This window comes from Globicephala melas, chromosome 1 (genome assembly GCF_963455315.2).
Source record: "Globicephala melas chromosome 1, mGloMel1.2, whole genome shotgun sequence".
Lineage (NCBI taxonomy): Eukaryota > Metazoa > Chordata > Mammalia > Artiodactyla > Delphinidae > Globicephala > Globicephala melas.
Window position 1 is genome coordinate 36,546,404 of NC_083314.1, and position 22,737 is coordinate 36,569,140.

General features: G+C 47.3%; 1 protein-coding gene across 1 annotated transcript in view; it reads right to left on the bottom strand.

Moving 5' to 3' along the window:
• PLXNA2 (plexin A2) overlaps positions 1 to 22,737 on the bottom strand; it is a 216,672-nt gene that overhangs the window by 102,874 nt on the left and 91,061 nt on the right. The window contains exon 4 of the mRNA XM_030872914.2: positions 16,900 to 17,034. Within this exon, the coding sequence (XP_030728774.1) occupies positions 16,900 to 17,034 (135 nt within the window). The remainder of the gene's footprint in view (positions 1 to 16,899; positions 17,035 to 22,737) is intronic.

Here is a 22,737-nt window from a genome sequence, read left to right on the forward strand (position 1 = left end):
AGGTTTCTAAGACTCTGATCATGAAGACAGGGGGGCTCAGAGGGCCCAGCGTAGCTTGCGCATCCTAAGTGTGATGGAGCACGAGAGGCAGGAGGCCATGCCTGGGGATGGGGATGCTGAGGGTGGGCTGCAGGGTGGGGGTGGGGAGCGGGGAGGCAGAGAGACCTGGAGCCAAGAACTGACACCAGTAAATAAAAGGTCACAATGATTTTTCTAGGTAGCCAGGGACAAGCAGACAGAGCTCTGCTGATGGGCAGGAGCTGACAATTAGTAAATGAGCCTCTGCAGTTATCTGTTTCCCTTCCTTCTTCTTGTTTCATAAGACAGAGGCTAGAAATAGATGCAACTGGCAGGTGACTGAAGAGTGAAAAATGAGCAACCTGTTAGCTGGAGTCGGGGGAGGGGCACTCAGTGGCAGAGAAACAGGACAGTCACGCGTGAACCAGAGGGTAGGGACGGGGCTTAGCTGGGGCCGTTTCCAGGGTCTGGCTCTTGCTCTGTCCCAAGCACTTTGCAGGGATTAGTCATTGCATCTTCTCAGCAACCTTACAAGGCAGGTATTATTGTTCTTCCCACTTTTCAGAAGGTAAAACTAAGGCTTAGAGAGGATAAGCCAGGCCCTACTGAAGAGTGGCAGAGCCAAGAATACAGGCCCAAGTGGCTCCAAAGATGAGCTCTTTATATTATCCTACAAGGCCTCCTTTCCATACACCCTTTTTCTCTCTTTTCTTGTCTCCCTTCTTCCCCTTCCTCTCTTCCAAACCTTCAGCAAGTGTTTACTGAGTACCTAGCAAGGGCCAAACCCTGTAATATCTCTTCGGGGGACAGAAGCAGCCCAGACAGGCAAGGTCTCTGCCATTGAGGAATGCTGTTGGAAGGGGCTCTGCCAGCGCCAGCCATCTGTTTTCTTGACTGTGCTGCGCAGCCCCACAGCCCGTCCAGGGGGCCTGCTGGTGGAGGAGAGACACCGAGAGCTGGGTGCAGGCTTGTTTCCTCCCAAGTTCTGTGCTGCAGCAGCAGGGCTGGGGGAGCTTTTGGCGCCTTCTCTTTGGGCTGAGTCTCCTTTTATCTTGGTGGTGGTAGGTGGGTTGAGTCCACCTGCAGGCTGCTCGCCTGTGTGCTGTGGATGTTCTGTGAGGACTCATGCTCCTAACCCTTGCCTTCAGCCCCAGCAATATCAGATTTGGGGGAACAGTCCCTGAAAAGGCTGAACTCTTTCATGCCTCCATGCTTTTCCTTTGCTTTTTTGTTTTCAACTGAAATCTAGTTGACTTACAATGTTGTGTTAGTTTCAGGTATACAGCAAAGTGATTCAGTTATATATATATGTATATATATTCTTTTTCAGATTCTTTTGCTTTTTTTTTTTTTTTTTTTTGCAGTACACGGGCCTCTCACTGTTGTGGCCTCTCCCATTGCGGAGGACAGGCTCCGGACGCGCAGGCTCAGCGGCCATGGCTCACGGGCCCAGCCGCTCCGCGGCATGTGGGATCTTCCCGGACCGGGGCACGAACCCGTGTCCCCTACATCGGCAGGTGGACTCTCAACCACTGTGCCACCAGGGAAGCCCTCTTTTGCTTTTTATTCCACTCAGTGAGCCCCTCTCTTTTCATAATACACCTAGAGCATCACCCCCTCCGGGAAGCCTTCCTTGACTCTCAGGCTCTGTTGGGTAGCTCTGAGAGGTAACCCTCTCACACATTCCCAGCACTCTGCATACTGTACTGTAAATCTGTCGTCCTGTATGCGTGTATGTGTCCTGAATCTACATATGTGATCTTGTGAGGGTGAGCTCTGCATGCACAATAGGACCTCAAAGGTCGTTGATGAATTACTTCGTGGCTGAGTGGCTAACTAAGACATCGTTCTTGGCTGTGCCCATTTTTCTTTTTCCAATCTTCCTTCCGCCTGACTCTCATCTCTGACCAACTCCCCCTTCTCATCATTAAACAGTACTTGAGGAATGGAGACTGAACCCAGACTGTCTGCTAAGCCACCCACCGCTGATGACACAGCCAGTTCTCCCTGTACCTGGTACAAATTTCAAACCCCAACCTGTTGGCAGAGGTTGCGGGGGTGTAACCGGGGGCGGGAGTGAGGAAGGTGACTCCAGGCAGAGTGGCGGAGGCTCGAGGAATTTAACTGTGCGGCATGCACGCTATGAAGGAAGACTGTGGCTGAGACACTGTGTTCCTGAGCTGAGCAGGCTACGGCAAGATCAAAGGGCCAGCTGGAAAAATGTCAAACATTTTTCTAAAAACAGCAAGCCCCGAGGAGAAGGAGCACGGACCGGCTTCTCCCGCAGTGAGCACAGCCCTGCCCCGTTGCACGGAAGAGCCGTGTTAGTGTAGTTACCCTTCCACACCCCAGAACACAGAGCAATGCTTATTCTCACTCACTCACACCCACGCACCCCTGTCTCACAAGCACACACAGCCCCGTATCCAGGTCAGCCTCCCAGGGCTGTGCGCTTAGACGCTGCTTGAAACGTATTCAGGGCCACAAAGAATGCACCAAATGTCACGGCCGCAGGGGACATTCAAATACATTTTATCGATGGGGAAACTGAGGCTCCAGTTGGCCTTAACTCAGATGCAGTCGTGAGACCCTTTGATGATTAACAGAAGGCAGGATCCGAACTTACCACTCCCCCGTCACTCTCCTGTCATCCCTCTGTCATCCCGCCACCCAGTTCACCCCCTCCGACTCCCTGGCAGTTCAAAGTTGGATTCTAAATTTTGTCCCTTGGACCAGCTCCAGAGAGAAAACGTGTCTGACAGGCAGCATGTGTGAGCTGCTGGTCAGAAGTTACGGGCAGTGAGGAAACCCTCTCTCCAATATTTCTGTAAACCAGTATGGGGGTCCTTTCTGGCTGAGGAGCTCAGAGACTTTTATCTGCAGAAATCCACTAGTGATCAGCTTCCCACATCATGGGAACCCGGTGTTCAAGGGACCGCTCTGGATAAAAGGCCCTCTCGCATGGGCACCAGGAGCCCTGCCCTTGCAGGAAGGAGCCTCAAGTTGCCTAATGCCCAGCACCCACCTCCCTACTCTCTCTGGGGAGACCCTGTAGTACGGGCTGTGAACCTCAGAACCTTAAATCGTGCTTCTTTCCAAGGGTTCGCTGACTCCCCTCTTCTCCCCCCCTCTTCCCTAACAGCCGGTGCATCTCTTGGCACCTCCAAAGCTGCATCTTCACATCACAGCAACTGTCCTAGTCATCAGTGGATGGAAATAACTTTTCACGGCGGCTCCTCTGATGTTGCCATCTTTTGTGTTGATCAAAACCACAAAACGAATCAGACTCTCGGCGTCTGACTGAAGCCTAATTGAAAATACAAAGTGGCACTAAATGTTACGGTCTAAATAAAACACATTCAATTACAGAAACTCAGCTTGGGGAGCGTGAGGGAGAGCTCTGGTAAGGAGCTAAAAAGCAGGCTGCAGGATTCTGAGGCATCACTATGGGGACCCCCGCACTGGCTGGATGAGACTCAAGATGGCAACACAGAAGGCTTTCTAGAGCCCAAGAACCCCTGGGTAGGGCCAGCTAGGGAGCCTATACCCATTTGCCTGGTCCACACTTGAAGTTGCACTTAAGAGGCTGAATCGGCTTCGTGCAATGCCTCTCACGTGTCCTGCACCTGCCCTCCTTGCAAAGGTGTTCCTCTGCCAGACAGGTGGAGCTGCGGATCGTGGTAAAGAGTGCAGGGGAGTCCTGACATCACCCACTGGGCACCTTGAACGGGCCTCCCTGGTTGGGGGGGTGTGGGGATGGCAGGCGGGGCAGGACCTTTGCAAGCACAGGGACCTGCACCTCTGCTCTGGCTCTGCCTCCTAGGCTGTGACCAGCCTTGTTCTGGTCGCTAAACCTTGCCACCCTTGACTTCCTCTCGTGTCACACAGGGGTGATAATACCCGTCTTGCAAGGTTGCCGTAAGGAGCTGAGATCATGCTTGTGAGGGGTCTGACCTGCTGCACAGGACAAACCACATCTTCCTGGGGCGGGTGCCCTCTCGGCCTCCACTCTGACCATCAGAGACATGTCCTGTGACTGGACATGTCAGGCCTGGGCAGGGCTCACTTGCCTTTATTGATTTTCTAAACAAAACAGTGCACGCTCCAGTGTCCTTGAGGGTGTGAAGTGAGGATATGTGAGTCTGAACTGGTCTGAAGCCTTGAGAGCTGCAGGTAGAGAGGGAGCAGTAGGGGTGGTCCTTCTGCACTCACGCGGCCGCCAGGGGGCGACGTCTCAAGAAGCCGCGTTAACAAGGCTTGGGCTTTCAGAAGTTGGGGGGAATCCTAGCCCTGCTGCTGGCCAGCTTGGTGGCCTCGGGAAAATTACTTAGCCAGATTGAATTTCAGTTTTATTATCTGTTAAAAAAAAAAAAAGGTAAGGACAATACTACTTATCCCAGGAGATTGTTGTATTAGCTGAGGTCATGTTTGCAAACTAAAAGAAGAAAAACACACGACCTAAATGTTAGTTAGATTTCAACACATCTTAAATTAGGTAGAGCTGAGAGGCAAGGCAGGGTGGTTAAGTTTCTCTTCTAGGTGTGGCTATACTTGGAGCATGATTTGCATGGCTTGGCCTGGAGATTATGCATGGGGGCACAACCATAAAAATATAATTACTACTACTAACATTTATTAAGCAGGTAATATGTGCCAGGTAACTTTTCAGAGTGCTTTTTAATGTACTAATTCATTTAATTTAATCCTCAAGCAGATGTCATAATTATTCCCATTTTAAAGGTGAGGAAAGTGAAGCACAGAGAGGTGAAGCAACTTGCCTAAGGTCACACAGCAGTAAGTGGTGGAAACAGGACTTGAAACTAGGCAGGCTGGCAGGCAGCCTCTAGAGCCCATGCTCTTCATGGACGCCAGGAAACTGCCCATCATCAACCACTATCTTGTTCTTCACACCCTGGCTTGGTAGATACTCCCATCTCAAGGTCTCAAGAGTTACTTCCCCCTCAGGTCTCCTGTCCTCATCTATAAAAGGAAGGACTGCCTTTCACTAGACAGTCTCTGAAGCTCTACCAGCTCTGGATTGCTGTGTCAGAGAGAGGGTGCGTCCTCTGAGTGACCACAAGTATGGAGGGACAAGGACAGGGCTCTTCATGATTAGTATGAGTTACTTCTGTCACGGAGCACATTGTATATCTCTGCTGTAGCACTGCTCACTCTATATTGTAATTTATCTATATATCGTTCTTCCCCACCAGAATGTGGCCTCCCTGAGGGCAGGGATTATATTTTATTTATTTCTCTATAAAAGCACATTTAAGAAGCACAGAGAGTCCCATACAGGATAAATCCAATGAGAAACATGCCTAGACACATATTAATCAAACTATCAAAAATTAAATACAAAGAAAACATATTAAAAGCAGCAAGGGAAAAATAACAAATAACACACAAGGGAATCCCCATAAGGTTAACAGCTGATCTTTCAGCAGAAACTCTGCAAGCCAGAAGGGACTGGCAGGACATATTCAAAGTGATGAAGGAGAAAAACCTACAACCAAGATTACTCTACCCAGCAAGGATATCATTCAGATTTGATGGAGAAATTAAAACCTTCACAGACAAGCAAAAGCTGAGAGAGTTCAGCAGCACCAAACCAGCTTTACAACAAATGCTAAAGGAACTTCTCTAGGCAGGAAACACAAGAGAAGGAAAAGACCTAAAATAACAAACCCAAAACAATTAAGAAAATGGGAATAGGAACATACATATTGATAATTACCTTAAATGTAAATGGATTAAATGCTCCAACCAAAAGACACAGACTGGCTGAATGGATACAAAAACAAGACCCATATATATGCTGTCTATAAGAGACGCACTTCAGACCTAGGGACACATTCAGACTGAAAGTGAGGGGATGGAAAAAGATATTCCATGCAAATGCAAATCAAAAGAAACCTGGAGTAGCAATTCTCATATCAGACAAAATAGACTTTAAAATAAAGACTATTACAAGGGACAAAGAAGGACAGTACATAATGATCAAGGGATCAATCCAAGAAGAAGATATAACAATTGTAAATATTTATGCACCCAACATAGGAGCACCTCAATACATAAGGCAAATACTAAAACCCATAAAAGGGGAAATTGAGAGTAACATAATCATAGTAGGGGACTTTAACACCCCACTTTCACCAATGGACAGATCATCCAAAATGAAAATAAATAAGGAAACACAAGCTTTAAATGATACATTAAACAAGATGGACTTAATTGATATTTATGGGACACTCCATCCAAAAACAACAGAATACACATTTTTCTCAAGTGCTCATGGAACATTCTCCAGGATAGATCATATCTTGGATCATAAATCAAGCCTTGGTAAATTTAAGAAAATTGAAATCATATCAAGTATCTTTTCTGACCACAATGCTATGAGACTAGATATCAACTACAGGAAAAGATCTGTAAAAAATACAAACACATGGAGGCTAAACAATACACTAATTAATAACCAAGTGATCACTGAAGAAATCAAAGAGGAAATCAAAAAATACCTAGAAACAAATGACAATGGAGACATGACGACCCAAAACCTATGGGATGCAGCAAAGGCAGACCTAAGAGGGAAGTTTGTAGCAATACAATCCTACAATAAGAAACAGGAAACATCTCAAATAAACAACCTAATCTTGCACCTAAAGCAATTAGAGAAAGAAGAACAAAAAAACCCCAAAATTAGCAGAAGGAAAGAAATCATAAAGATCAGATCAGAAATAAATGAAAAAGAAATGAAGGGAACAATAGCAAAGATCAATAAAACTAAAAGCTGGTTCTTTGAGATAAATTGATAAACCATTAGCCAGACTCATCAAGAAAAAAAGGGAGAAGACTCAAATCAATAGAATTTGAAATGGAAAAGGAGAAGTAACAACTGACACTGCAGAAATACAAAGGATCATGAGAGATTACTACAAGCAACTCTATGCCAATAAAATGGACAACCTGGAAGAAATGGACAAATTCTTAGAAATGCAACAAAAAGATTAAAATATCTAGGAATAAACCTACCTAAGTAGACAAAAGACCTGTATGCAGAAAATTATAAGACACTGATGAAAGAAATTAAAGATGATACAAATAATGGAGAGATATACCATGTTCTTGGATTGGAAGAATCAACATTGTGAAAATGACTCTACTACCCAAAGCAATCTACAGATTCAATGCAATCCCTATCAAACTACCACTGGCATTTTTCACAGAACTAGAACAAAAAATTTCACAATTTGTATGGAAACACAAAAGACCCCGAATAGCCAAAGCAATCTTGAGAATGAAAAATGGAGCTGGAGGAATCAGGCTCCCTGACTTCAGACTATACTACAAAGCTACAGTAATCAAGACAGTATGGTACTGGCACAAAAACAGAAAGATAGATCAATGGAACAGGATAGAAAGCCCAGAGATAAACCCACGCACATATGGTCACCTTATCTTTGATAAAGGAGGCAAGAATATACAGTGGAGAAAAGACAGCCTCTTCAATAAGTGGTTCTGGGAAAACTGGACAGGTACATGTAAAAGTATGAGATTAGAACACTCCCTAACACCATACACAAAAATAAACTCAAAATGGACTAAAGACCTAAATGTAAGGCCAGACACTATCAAACACTAGAGGAAAACATAGGCAGAACACTCTATGACATAAATCACAGCAAGATCCTTTTTGACCCACCTCCTAGAGAAATGGAAATATAAACAAAAATAAACAAATGGGACCTAATGAAACTTAAAAACTTTGCACAGCAAAGGAAACCATAAACAAGATGAAAAGACAACCCTCAGAATGGGAGAAAATATTTGCAAATGAAGCAACTGACAAAGGATTAATCTCCAAGATTTACAAGCAGCTCATGCAGCTCAATAACAAAAAAACAAACAACCCAATCCAAAAATGGGCAGAAGACCTAAATAGACATTTCTCCAAAGAAGATATACAGATTGCCAACAAACACATGAAAGAATGCTCAACATCATTAATCATTAGAGAAATGCAAATCAAAACTACATTGAGGTATCACCTCACACCGGTCAGAGTGGCCATCATCAGAAAATCTGCAAACAATAAATGCTGGAGAGGGTGTGGAGAAAAGGGAACCCTCTTGCACTGTTGGTGGGAGAATAGTATGGAGGTTCCTTAAAAAACTAAAAATAGAACTACCATACGACCCAGCAATCCCACTACTGGGCATATACCCTGAGGAAACCAAAATTCAAAAAGTCATGTAACAAAATGTTCATTGCAACTCTATTTACAATAGCCAGGACATGGAAGCAACCTAAGTGTCCATCATTGGATGAATGGATAAAGAACATGTGGCACATATATACAATGGAATATTACTCAGGCATAAAAAGAAACGAAATTGAGTTATTTGTAGTGAGGTGGATGGACCTAGAGTCTGTCATACAGAGTGAAGTAAGTCAGAAAGTGAAAAACAAATACCGTATGCTAACACATATATATGGAATCTAAGAAAAAAAAAAAGGTCGTGAAGAACCTAGGGGCAAGATGGGAATAAAGACACAGAACTACTAGAGAATGGACTCGAGGATATGGGGAACAGGAAGGGTAAGCTGGGACGAAGTGAGAGACTGGCATGGACATATATACTCTACCAAATGTAAAATAGATAGCTAGTGGGAAGCAGCCGTATAGCACAAGGAGATCAGCTCGGTGCTTTGTGACCACCTAGAGGGGTGGGACAGGGAGGGTGGGAGGGAGGGAGACGCAAGAGGGAAGAGATATGGGAACATATGTATATGTATAGCTGATTCACTTTGTTATAAAGCAGAAACTAACACAATTGTAAAGCAATTATACTCCAATAAAGATGTTAAAAAAAAAAAGCACATTTAACAGTGCTGTTGTTGCATTGCAAAGAGCAGAAAGAAATCAGGACAGTACCTATCTGCAGGGCAACCCTATTTATAAGATCTTTTGCTGGAATATTTCTTAGAAAGACTGCCCTGTCTATATCTGCATATGCAAATAACTTGTCAGTGGACAGCTCTATGCATTATACATGGTAGACACTTAACGGTCTGTTGAATAAATAAGTCTGTGTATGCAAATGAGATGCAGATCTTTCCCTATTTTAATTTGACCCTTGGGAACATCTTCAGGGACTCCCTTGGGCTTGGGTTGTTTTAATGTTTTTTAATTGAAAATCTTTTAACCCAACCAGTTTTGTGTCTTGCCTGTGTTGAGTGAAGCTGTTGTCAAGTTGGGAGAAGAATGCTGGGCTGGGCCAGGTTAATTAGGATTAATTCTGGCTCTTCTGGTAATTCAGAACATGAGCTAGGAAGTGACTCCCCTCTCTGGGCATCATTTTCCTCATCTTTAAAATAAGTGGGTTTTCCTTCCAGTACTGAGGTATAGTGATCTCCCATCTTTTGGTCCTGGGCATGTCATTCTGGGCAATCAGAGTCTCAGCATTCAGCAATCCTATCTAGAAAGAGAAATTGCATCCTTTGCCAAGGATTAGAGAAAGAGTCTCCAAGCCCCCTGCCCATTTAGAGAAATGAGTTTTTTAGGCACCAGTTCTCCCAGCCTGGGCATTGTGTTAATTTCTTTCCAAACCAAAGGATTTTTAAATAAGAGGCTGGAGTTTTCTCTCTTGAATACAACAAGCCAAGCGTCTGATTAATAGGGTGGGCTTGCATTTCCTTTTCCTCATATGAAAATATTTATAAAAAATGCTCCAATGAGAATATTAATAGCCAGGGAATCAGCTCCGTGTCAGCTTCTTTGTTCCCTGATAGTTGAAATGGGGGGAAAGAAAGAGGAAAAAAAATCAAATCCAGGCTTGGAGGAGGGTCACCAGTCCCTGAACGCCCTCCTCCACGAGGCAAGATTCCCCTCCTCCTTCGGGAAAGACACTGAGATGCGCACTCAGCTCCTGGGCCACACTGAGGTCCTTAACCAGAAACACATGTGCATCAAAGGCTTGGATTGAAAGTGACACATTTGAAAAAAAAGTACAGCAGAAATTCGCTTATCCTCACTTTCCTAATCCGCAAACTCTGTAATTCTCCCCAAAGTCCCTCAGGCTCTGCTCCAGCCCCTGCCTCCTCAAATTCTCTCCCCCCTGTGGCTCAGCCCAGGCCTCCAGGCTCAGGCAGAAGGGAGAGCTCCTGTTACCAAGACTTCTGACCGCCTTGTAAAAATACACCTTGGCACGCTCTGCCTGCACCCTGGGAAGCCTTATCGCCAGGACTAAACAAATGTGCACAATCAAAATAATAGTCTGAGATGTCAAAATAAATGAGCAGGGGACATCTGGAAGTATGGCTCCCCAGAGTTTTTTCTTCCCCTACCCCTTCCCCAAGTCTTCAGATGCCTAGGGGCTTGGCAGTTCAGTGGCTTTGGTCACAGGTGAGAGACTTACTGCCCTTACGTCACAATAGGCCCTTTGAAAATGCTTCTTATTTTTGGCCCTAGGTCCAGGTTTAGAGTCGACAGGCCCTCCCCCAAACCAAGGACACCAACATTCGTTCTCTAGTGAAGCTGGCTGGACACTGCCAGGGTGGCATGCTAGAGGCGTCTGGTCTGTGTCCTTCCAGCCCTCTCCCCACCCCAGGCAGGGTCTTAAACCAGTGCAAGGAGCTGAGGGGCAGGGATGTCTCTTCTGCACTTGAGACCTTCAGAGAAGGATAGCTTCATAATCTTTCCAAAGAATTCTGATTGCTAATAACTCCAGGCCAAAGTTCTTCTTGCCTCAACTCTCTGAAATTACTTAAGATAGGGGTGATTAAAAAGTTACTTTCCTGTCATCTGTGAGGGTAAAGTCCCATTGCCCTGCATGAGATGGTGGATCCTCCAGCAGGACCATCTTCTGAGTGGACTGATGCAACACTGCACAGGAAGACTGCCCGGGACAGCCCTTAAAATCACATGCCATCGTCTGGGCAATTTCCAGGCAGTGTGTCCCTGTTCCTGATGGATTCCCTCAAAGGCTTCCCAGAAGCACTTTCAGAGCCACCTTTGATGTGGGTCTTGTTTAGGACTTAACACAACCTTCAGTCCATCAACAGCAAGCTTTAAAGCCACTGGCATTTCCCTGTGAGTTCAGAGAAATCAAACCAGCTCTGGTGACTCTGGTCTTAGGTGTCGGGTGTTGTACAAGGCTGAAAGGGCAGCTAGCCTGCTGCATGTCCTATGGGCCTCATACTTCCCATCTGGGGTCAGTATGGGTGAGCTTTGAAGTCCTTACCAGCTCTGATGCTCTATGGTTCATAACTTGGGAGACAGGAAACCATGTATTTACCTTCCCTGTGCCTTGTTTCTCAAAGCATGGTCATGGGCCACACCCATCAGAATCAGCTGGGGTGATGGGTGGTAGAGAGGTGAAGAGTCAGGTAGAAGAGAGAACGAATATGACTTCTAAGGCTAAGTCGTAAAAAAAGGCAATAACATTTCGACCTTATTTGTGGGAATACTCACTCTTGGAGCCCTGAGCGGCCATGTCTGCCATGAGCTACCATGCTCAGGATGTCTGACCATCTTGAGGCCACCATGCTGTGAGGAAGCCCAAGACACAGGGAGAGGCCTTGCCTAAGGTACCCTGGCCGACAGTCCCAGCTGATCCCAGCCTTCTAGTTCCCAGCTGCCAGACATGTGAGAGGACGTGCTTCCAGATCATTCTAGCCCTAATCATTCCAGTCACCCCAGCCCATTCATGCCATCCCAGCAGAGGCTCCAATCCAGATGTTGCTGAGAAGAGAAAAGCCCTCTTCGGTGCACCCTGTCTGAACTCCTGACTTGCATAGTTTTGTGAGCATGTGAAAGTGGTTGTTTTATGCCTGTCAATTTTGAAGTGGTTTGTTACATAGCAGTAAATAACCAGAATGTGTGCCGGTAACTGACATACATATGGGCATTCAGAACTGGGGTCTGAGTGTCCACTGTTTGGAGAATGGCAGCCCCATCTACTGCAATAAGCTTGAGGCCTGCTTACTTACTTGGTGAGGCCAGACATGGAAAGCCCCAGGGATAGCCCCTTTCTGGCCCAGTGTCCACACATGCAGCCAGACAGGGGCCTGGAGTCTTGGGAGATGACCAGGGCTCAGGGTCCCCCTCCCTTCTCTCCACAGATGCCTGGAATACTGGCCTCCCGGGCCTCACACATGAGCCCAGGGCTGCCTTCGCCTGTATCAAGGGGACCAGGACTGTTTAGTCTGCTGGGCACATTCCTGGATTTTAAAAATAAATAGCAGATTATGAGCGACTTAGTCGGATGCTGTCATTAGGCCAGGCCAGAGGCTTCTGAGGTGTCCCTTGGGAGGGAGCAGCAGGAAAGTCAGGTTGGAGGTGTTTGCCTGAGACTGGGATCTCTGTCTCAGCCGTAATTTATAGTGGAGATGCTTCTAGCCCTCTCTGGGGTCTCAGAAGTTCTAATAATACTACGAATGACAATACGATAATGATAATGATCATTACCACTTATTGAAAGCACTGACTGTGTGTCAGACACAGTGCTAGGTAATTTATATATAGTCTCTCGATCCTCACAACAGTCACCATTATTAGGCCCACTATACAGATGAAGAAATCGAGGTGTAGAGAGGTGAAATAACATTCTCAAGGCCATATGCCTAACAAGCGGTGTCAGATTGTGTGCAAGGCGGTCTGACTCCCATGCTCCCACTCTTAACCACTATGCTATCTTGCCTCTCCAGGCCTCGAAATAGACAGCAGCATCCCATGTCCTCAGCCACCCTAAACACACACACGCACACACCCATCACCAGCCTTTCTGCCGTTCCCAAGGCCCTTTCCAGCCTACATGGAGCCATTCTCCACTATGACTCCCTTTTTCCATTTCACCCTTCACTAGATCATTTTATGCCTCTATTCCCTCTGCTAATTCAAACTAATTAAAGTATAAAATAGAATAATTGCTTCCATCCCCATACATTTTTCCCATCTACCCTGAGTATAGAGTTAGATTCCCTTTCTGGGAGTGGCCAGGCTGACAAGTTGGGTGGAAACTGGGGCTATCAAGTTTCTTTTCATCTTGTGACTTGCTTTTTTACTTGGCTCGTCGCCTGATTCTCCCTGGTCCCACCGTCTGACTTCCATTAGACACTGAGGATATGGTAGCGACTTGAATTCCCTCCCATAACATCTGCCGGTCGATTCGCTGTTGAGGAAGCTGGGGTGCACTTTGTAGGGAAGAATCAGGCATCCTATCCGTGGAGCACCTGGGCAATTAGTAGGATCGGGGAATTGGTTCCCAAATGTTCCCCTGGGACTGGCCAGCATTGGGTCTATTAACAGTACATTAACATCGACTTGTTAGGCAGTGGCACTAACGACCCAACACTTATTACTAGTCCTATTTCTTAATTACATTTAATTAACTGAGAGAGAGAGAGAGAGGGAGAGAGAGAGAGAGAGAGCGCGCGCACATGAGCCCATACTGGATTGTTCTAGCTCTGTGGGGAGATGAAAACCTGTCTAGGCAGAACTGGAGGGCAGAGACTTGGTTCTACTCTCTCGTGGCATCAAGGATACAATAGATGCCATGATTTGGGGGAGGGGGAGGGGAACAGGGAGACGAGCTGGGGACGTGGTGAAGGCAGGGGTGAGAGCAGGCTGCCCAGAGATTTACTGGAAAGTGAGGCGGTGGGAAACCCCATTCCCACGGTGTCTTATAAGGTCTTAGGTCTTTTAGGGAACTCCAAATTGTTAAATGACTGCCTCAAAACAGGAATCTGCTTATCCATAGACGCCAGCGTTTCTACCCTCATTGCAGTGTTTACCCTTCGGGGAAGGAGTTCATATGGGCATGCAGGGACTCATAAAACTCGTTAAGAAAGTTCTTTTGGTCTAACCTCAATGCTGTTTCCTGTGCTTTGGGGTTTGTCTTCTGGAGACGGAGAAGAGTCCTGATCCCAAGACCTTAGACAAGTCTCTTTAAGGTCGGAAAGAGCCTCTAGAGAGTTCGATTTATTATCTCCATCCTTCAAGCTGAGGAAACTGAGTCCCTGCGAAGTTCAGGGTCTAGGTCAGCCAGCTGGTTAGAGGGAGGCCAGGGCTAGGACACAGGCCTCCTGGCTCGGCCTGAGGCCTGCCGGGTGTGCCGCCACTTAGCTTCCTCCTAACCACCACCCAGGGTCACCACCCTCCTGAGTAATGGGATCATGAAGGCTGAAAGCAGGGACAGGCCGTGAGGAATCTGAACAATGAGTATTCTCGGTGCGTGAGGTGGTGTGAAAGGAATTCCCCTCTTGCTGTCTCAGCCAAGCCTCACAGCGACCCTTGTAAGACATACTGAAGTGACGTGACTTGTCTAAGGCCACCCGGTTATAAAATGTTGAGAGCTTCAGACCTCAGTTAGAGCAAAAGCTGATCTAGAACCCGTGTCATTTGACTTCATTTCCATTGACTGTTCTCTTGCCACACATTCAACTGTTTCCTTTAAGAGGTCCGAGCTGTCTGTGAACGCCCGGTGTACTCTTGGCCGCTTGGCCTCAGACAGATGGCCCTCCTGAGGTGTTCCTGGCCTTCAACCCTGGACCCAGCCCCTGGTGAAATCACCGGGCTACCTACTGCCCCATGGCCTGCGGCTCTCCAAGTGACAGGCCTCCGAGCTCCACCACCAGTCCCCCTCCGACTCTGCCCGCTGTTCACGGCTCCACCTGGCATAGGGATCTCCCTTGACTAATATCTCACCTGATTCAAGATAGCCCCATGGCATTCAACCCAAATTCTTCCTATATCTGCTCAGCATGACTGGCTACTACTGAGCCCTTCTGTTTGGCGCCAACTGACAGGCACCAGGCAGCAGATGCAGAAGATGAGACCAAAGGAGGGATTATTTAGAAATAAGCTATGCCGACACTTGGTTTAGCCAGAGCTGATGCTCTCAGAGAGGACATCAGATATGGTTTCAAGAGGTCATTGTATTCTCTGAAGGCCACTTATCAGCCTCCAGCCCTCCTCTTTGGCCACGTTTTGAATTCAATTTCAGAAAGCATCTCATTTGACTACAAGATATGCAGCCCAAATATGTGCCTTGGCATCGTCTCAGTTCCACTGAGGTCTCACTGGTCACTTCTATTTGCTGTCTCTGCTTTTCTACTTCATGGGGTTCAGAGAACCCAAGAAAGAATTTTTATCCAGAGTTACCAGCCTGGTCCTCAGCCATACATAACGTCTTTCGAAAATATATTAACGTAGGTCTATTTGATCCCAGTGACTATCCTTTAATGCACCGGTCTAGGGGGCTATCTCTCCACCCACCCTTCTATCTGTAAATATTTCTGCAGAAGCATCTGGAATGGTGTTCATCAAATGTTAACATGGTGTTACATTTGGGGGTGTGGGGTTTGGGAACTTGTTATTTCCTTTTCTGTATGTACTGTTTGAATTTGTATGGTGCCCACCTATCAGTTTTGTTTAAGAAATAACCTTTTGTCTTATAAACAAAGAAAAATAGGAAGGAAAGGCAGAGGATTTATAGCCTCCAATCTGATGATAAAGATTTCCTTGTTAGACTGTAAGCAACTTAAGGGTAGTGACCAAGTCCCATTCATTTTGATGTTATTACAGTACATTGTTCCCCATAAATACATGCCCAGTAATTTTTTTTTTTTAGGGTTACAAGTTTGCATCTGGACTTGTTTACGCCTCAACCATGGGGGTTACAAGAAAGAAGGTAAAAAGACAGGTGGGTTCAAGAGGATCTGGATGTAATTTGCATACAATTAGCATATGGTTTGTGTCATCTCTTCTCAGGAACTAATTTTCAAGTTAAAGTTGCATCCCTGCTTCCCTTATGCCATCATGTGCCCATTCACCTCTTCCTTCCTCCACTCATCCCTTGTCCCCGATTCAGAATTCACACATACAAAAAGGGAGGAGGGAAAGAGAACTCTAGGCAGGGTGAACTTGATGACAGACACCTGGAATCTTTGCAGAGTATTTCGAGAATGACACCTGAGTGGGGAGGTACCCTGAGAAAGCTCACTGGTCCTCCAGCGCCACGTCCTTGTCTAGCCTCTAAGTCAGTGTCCCCAGCACCAAAACAGATTCACAGTCCTTCCCCTTTTTCTTTGGCCTTTATCTTACTTACCATGTTCAGGTCAACGTCAAGATCACCAGTCCTGCTGACTGTTGACCTGCTGACTGAATGAATGGAAGGTACCAGCCTTTCCTAAGGTCTAAGCTTTGCTTCCTGCGCCTCCACTGATTTGGGGGATCCCCTGTCCTTCTCTTGTCCTTCACCATGGCTCTCCCTGCATTTGCCTTCTCTCTGCTCCCACATATTCAGGTCAAATATAACCCAAAGGAATAACATTTCATCCAAGAGGGTGTGGAATCCACTCAGGTGTTACCCAGAAAAGGACAGAATTCGATTTCTCAGGCCTTTCCATCTCTGCAGAAAGAGCTGCAGCTTCCCAGAGCTGGCCAGCTTCTACCCTGCATCAGTCTAAGACTCAGCCCAAGATTTTTATCTCCTTCTGGGGACCTATCTTGGGTCTATCTCTCCAGACCTGGAGAGGCCTGGATTATTTACACCTCTCTGGCTCCCTTGAGCAGCAGACTGTCGGCTCGGGAGCAGTAAATCTACCTCCTAATCACACCAAGCTGCTTCATGCAGTCTGGCCCGTTCTTGTGGGGCTGTTCATCACATGCTGAGACAGGGTCTGCGGCCTAAAGAGAGGCTCCAGGAAGTGGCTGGCCCCAACTGCTTCTCTCTGACTCCCTGCAAAAGCTTCCTAGGACCTCTGAGCAGCAGGCCCAGGGGTCTCTCTTGTTTGATGGAATAGTTTCTGAACAAAGGTCACTGGTTATCTGCTCCTCCTGGGCTCTGGAAAGGAGGGATGTGTGTCAGCACTTACTTGTCTCTCAGACATAATGTATAGGTAGCGCTGATCAATGGAGAAGGCCATGTCCCGGAGGATGGGGCTCCCATCTTTGAGCACGGAGACCATCTCATATTGGACCCCACCATGGGGGGGACCATCGGCTCGAATCTGCAAAAGAAAAAAGGGCATCCTCAGCATCTGTACTCAGTGGTCCCCTGTGGGTTTACCTGCAGGTAGTTTATAGAAGATAATCCCAACATCCTGTCCCCCAAGCGCTACCCTGAAGCAGGCTAGGTTACAGGGAAGACAGAGGTGCTTCTTAATTCAAACAGCCCAACTTCCACCAAGAGGAATCCTTTTCCAAGCAGTCTGAGTGTGCTGGTCTGGGACTTCTGATGGTGAGTTTATTTGTGTGCACGTATATATTTTCAGGTGTGATCTGAATATCCCTATATGGTTATTCTTGTGTGTGTGTACATATATTTACAGCACTGCATGATGAGGGTGTGTGGGAGTGTGTGCTTGTGCACACTTATTTGTGTTTGGGGTAGGAGAATCAACATCTGCACCGAGCGTTTTTGCCTCGGGCAAGTAAGAGAGGATGGTGGGACCAGCATACAAACCATCAGAGAGCTGGTCATCAAGAGATTCAAGATTTTAGGATCTCAGAAAGGTCTTTCTGACCCCAAACATATCCCCTGAATGTGTGCAAATCCACCAGGAGATTTTGGTGAGCCGGGAATCCCTGAGAACAAAAATCTGAGACTCGGCCTCGGAGCCCGTCCCAGGATGAGAAGTCAGAAAGGACTTGGAGGTCATTTAGTCTGGTGCCTCTCAGCCCTGGATATATATTAGAGTGATCTGGGGAGTTTAAAAAAATATATGGCTGGATCCATTCATCAGAACCTCTGTGCCTGGGGCCCTGGCATCTTCGTTGGGTTTCAAAGCTTCCCAGGTGAATCTAGTGAGTGGCCAGGGTCTAAAAGCACTGATTGTAGCCCAGTGGTTTTCAAACCAGCATGCCCTGAGAACCACCTGGAGGGATTGGGAAAATGCACCCCTGGGCCCACCCCAGGGTTTCTGATTCAGTGGGAATGAGGCCTGAGAATTTTCATTTCTAACAAATTCCCAGCTGATGTAGATGCTGCTAGCCTGGGGGTTTGAGAGGTGTTCCTCTAGTCTAAGCTCTACACAGAATTTGGAAATTCAGCGGAGAGAGGTCCCTAAGGACAAAATGTTGATGGCAGGGAGTCCATAATTTGAATGTGCTCTCACCACTAGGTTTCCTGTTCTCAACACAGCAGCTGGCTCTTGACCAATATTGCCAACCCCGGCTTGTTTCTTTGTCCTCCGTCCAACTAAACCCCCTCTAGCTCAAGCTCACTTTCCCCATGAAGCCTTCCCCAGTCTCTCCACCACACTAATTGCTCCTCATCCTGATGGCTTTTTATCCACCAGACATTTTGTCCTGGGATTATAATCAATTGACTTGTTCATCGTATACGCACTAGCTAACGTGTATTGACTACCTACTTAAATTGTTCTCTAATTGTCTCGCATGTGCGTAAGTCTGCCAACATTTTGAAGGCAGGAAGGCTTTCTATTTCTCTGAGGACGAGCCTCTGAGGACTAGAATGGAGCTGGGAACACAGCTGGTGATGGATAAAAGGGAATGCTTGAGAAATGCTTGTTGAAAGGACATGAACTACGAACCAACTGATAAAGTATCGTGGGCTCTTTAGTGCTAAATCAAAGTGAGGTCAAAAGACAATTTTCTGTGGACAATTTTAAGCTGAAGTCTTTCCCTCCTATTCCCTTTGATTTCTCTCTTGGACTTCTAACCATCTTCTTCCCTCTGCCCATTTCTCCCACCCCACCGAGAGCTCCTGAGAGCAAGGACCATGACTTATTCATTGCAAGGGCTAAGCTTGGTGCCTGACGCAAGGATGGATGAATGGATACATGTTCAGTTTTTATTGGCTGAGTAGAGAGGATCAAGAGCATTATTTCTTGCAGAGTTGGGAGGGTAGGACCAGTGCTTCTATTCAATTTTTTCTACCCTCCTGAGAATCTGTGTACTTGAGGGGCCTGAGCCAGGGTGTGATCTGTGCCCAGAGTTGGGCTGGATTGGAGTGAGTGAGAAGCAGACCACGAGCCCATTGTGGGATGGGGCACAGTGGTTCTGGAGTTCCTAGTGGCAGAAACAGCACTTTCCTGCCTGAGGCCCTGGGCCTAGACCCCAAGAGTGGGAATAATGGAGCAGGGCTAAGAGTCAGAGGTACCAGGTTCTCCTTGTCTGCTTTGATGGGTGACTTGGGGAGCTCTGGGCTTAAAGATGAGGAGGTGACCTCAGTGGAACCGAAGAAACTCTGCTCTCAGCCATTCCTACCCCAGTAACTCCCCCCTGTGGGTTGGACTGTCCTTCTCTCCTAAGCTCCTCTTTCAACCTTTTTTCTGCCTTTTTAGTGGCTTCCTGCTGTTCCAAGCTGTTGCCTTGGCAACTGTCACTAAAGCCCCTCCTTCCAGGGGAGGGGTCAGGGGGTCATTTAATTCATTCTCATAGGGCAGAGGAAGACTCTGGAGCCAGGAATGATGGTGTGGGGCTGAGGCTACTGCCTTCCACCCTGGAGCAAATCTCATGATGGATTCAAGCAGAGGGAAGAAGGGTCTCAGTCTGGGAAAATGCCCCACAATTAAAATAGTTCCCCTTAACCTTCAGAGCAGCATTCTCTCTCAGATGGACAAATCCAAAATTTCCATGAGATCCTTCTAGAAATATAGTAGCTTTTAATCACAAAAGTTCTCGGGCTATTGCAGGAGGTAGGGGGAGATGTGATAGTCATGACTTCTTGTTGGCTTAACCTCAATATTCCCTCTCCATAAAATGGGAGAGTTCAAGCTCTGCTTTGTCCTCCAAATGGGAAATGTCCCAGTGCTTCTCACCACCCTTCGTGTGACAGCTGCTCCTCTCCAGGGATGTTTCAGTCTCCTCCGGGCACTGGCTCAGCCCCAGGAACTGAGGAACCATCCTCCCACGCCAGGGCCAGCCCAGGATCTTCCCACCTGGGGAGGCCGGTTAACCCTCTGCCAGGTGAAGCAGCCTCGTCCCCAAGAGCCTGGGCACACAAAGTCAGAAGGAGGAAAGCCATGTCTGGCCCTTTGTGGTCCCCAGGACTAGATGGTACCCATGGCAAGGTTGGAGCTGAATTGAACCAAAGATGATTTATCATCACATACTCTGCTGCATCACAGTTAGGACTAATCCCAGCCATTAACTTTTTCTGAATAAGAGACCTAAACAGTTTTTTTTTTTTTTTTTGTCTACAATCCCAATCTTTCAATAAAGCAGTTGAAGCCAGAATCAAACCTACAGAAACTCTCAGACATCAGAACTGAAACTAAACCAGAAGAGAAAATGTTCTTGGTACTGAACCTGAACTAAGCTATCCTATTTCATTCAGTCTAAATCCCTGGAATGAAGAGTGGTATTGCCTAAGAAGTCTGTGCACCCCTACTTACTCCCTCATCCCATGCTATCTGCCTTGAGCTGGTGCAGCTCTCCAAGATACCAACAGGAGGACAGAGAAGATGGAGAAGGGGGCCAGGAGGCTGGGGGTCAAAGGGAATGAGGTGGGGGCAGGGCTGGCAGGCAGAAGCCAGGGGAGGCCAACTGGATGGCAGAGGTCTTTCCCTTCCCTAATTCCCTTTGCTCCCTCCAGGCAACACACTAAATTGGGACTCAGGGTTCCTGGGTTTCTGCTCTGACTGTGTTCTTGTTTGGGCTTGCTTTATGCCTAATGGTACACTTTTAGGTCAGTTACCTCATCTCCCCAAGGCTCAGTTTTCCTCTCTGAATAACACGAAGGAGCAATCTTCTCAGGGTCTATCACAGGAGAATCACAGACTTATGAAGACTGCCGGAGCTGTAGGGCTTTGGAGCCCATCTCATTCAAGGGCTTCCATTCATGGACATAGCTAGTCAGGGGTGGACCTGGGGCTCCCACCAGCTCCAGCCGGTGTGGTCCAGAGGAAAGCACATGGCTGATGAAGAGAACACCCTGTGACTGAGGAGGGACAAAGGTGGGCCCTACTGTAATTCAAGCACACGAGTCCCCATCTTTCTCTGTCTCGGATGGGAAGTTTTGAGGTTCAATGTTGTTCTCCATCCTTGCCAGACACAGGGTGGTGGTGGAGACTGTGACAGAGTCCCAAACAAAATTGGGATTTTAAAATGCAACACAGGGCTTCCCTGGTGGTGCGGTGGTTGAGAGTCCGCCTGCCAATGCAGGGGACACGGGTTCGTGCCCCAGTCCGGGAAGGTCCCACGTGCTGTGGAGCGGCTGGGCCTGTGAGCCATGGCCGTTGAGCCTGCGCGTCCGAAGGCTGTGCTCCGCAACGGGAGAAGCCACAGCAGTGAGAGGCCCGTGTACCACAAAAAGAAAAAAAAAAAAACTGCAACAGATTGAGTCTATTCTGTGGTATCCCACAAAGTGAGTTCTCTTCAGCTTCTGAGCTTGTGTCTCCAGGGCCAGGTTTCAATGACCACAAGGATAACAATACACTGAAATAGGCCATGAATCTAATCCAAGAGAAGGGCACTATCAGACCAAGTTGCACAGGCCCCAGCCAGACATCCAACCAGGCAGAGGAGGAACATGGAGAAGGGTCAGAGGAGGGAGGTGATGCAGACAGGGGAAAGCCAGTCACTTCAACCCGTCTTTCTACTTGGGCTCCTCCTCTCCTGGGAGGGCTTGACCTCAGCAGACATGCAGAGCTAGTGGTGTCAATTTGCTTGGACAAAGCTCAGAAGGTGGGATAAGGGCAGTATGCTGCAATGGAGGGTGACAGTCTCTACAAAGATGAGCAAAAGACAAAATGTGCCTAAACCATTGTACAAGGAGATTTAGGCTAGCTCTAGTAAGAATTCCTGTCATGAGGAGCCCTGACTACAGAGTGGGTGACCACAGAAGGCTGTATCTTCTTTCTCAGGAGAGTTCTGAACACGGGATGACTTCTTCTTTTTTTTTTTTTTTGGTGCGGTACACGGGCCTCTCACTGTTGTGGCCTCTCCCATTACGGAGCACAGGCTCTGGACGCGCAGGCTCAGTGGCCATGGCTCACGGGCCCAGCCGCTCCGCGGCATCTGGGATCTTCCCGGACCGGGGCACGAACCCGTGTCCCCTGCATCGGCAGGCGGACTCTCAACCACTGCGCCACCAGGGAAGCCCCGGGATGACTTCTTTTGCTTCATGGTTAAATGTGGCCCTGCCTGAAGGTAGTGAGGATGATCTTGGTGGATTTTCAAAGGGCCCTGTTGGCCTAAAGAATTTAATAGCTACCAATTCTATTGCTTTTACCATGTGCTGGGTGCTGTTGAAAGTACTTAACAAAAATGAACTCATTTAACCTGTACAAGAACCCATGAGGTAAACATTGTTATTATTCCCATTGTACAGATGGGAAATTGGAGGCATGGAGAGTTATGTGACTTTCCCAAGATCACACAGCTAAAGGGTGGCAGTATTGGGTTTCCCACATAAAGCCTGATTCTCAGCCACTCTGTGACTCTCCTAAGAGATAACAATGTGTGAACACAGCCGTTCACTGCAGTCGAGAACAGAGTAGATGGGCAGATGAGAGTCCAAATCCTCTCTTTAGCTGCTCTTCCTCTTTCAGACCCCAAAGAAAGAGGAAGTGGCCAAAGTGGGACAAACACCTACTTCCTAGAGGCAACAGTAAACTCAGAGCCTAATTTGGGGGGACCTGCTGGGAGGCTAAAAGGCAGTTTATCAGGGCTGGCTCTGGGGCAGGAGGATGTGAGGTGAAAACCAGGGGAGATTTACTGTCTGGTCCTCCTGGGGGGAGGGGCCT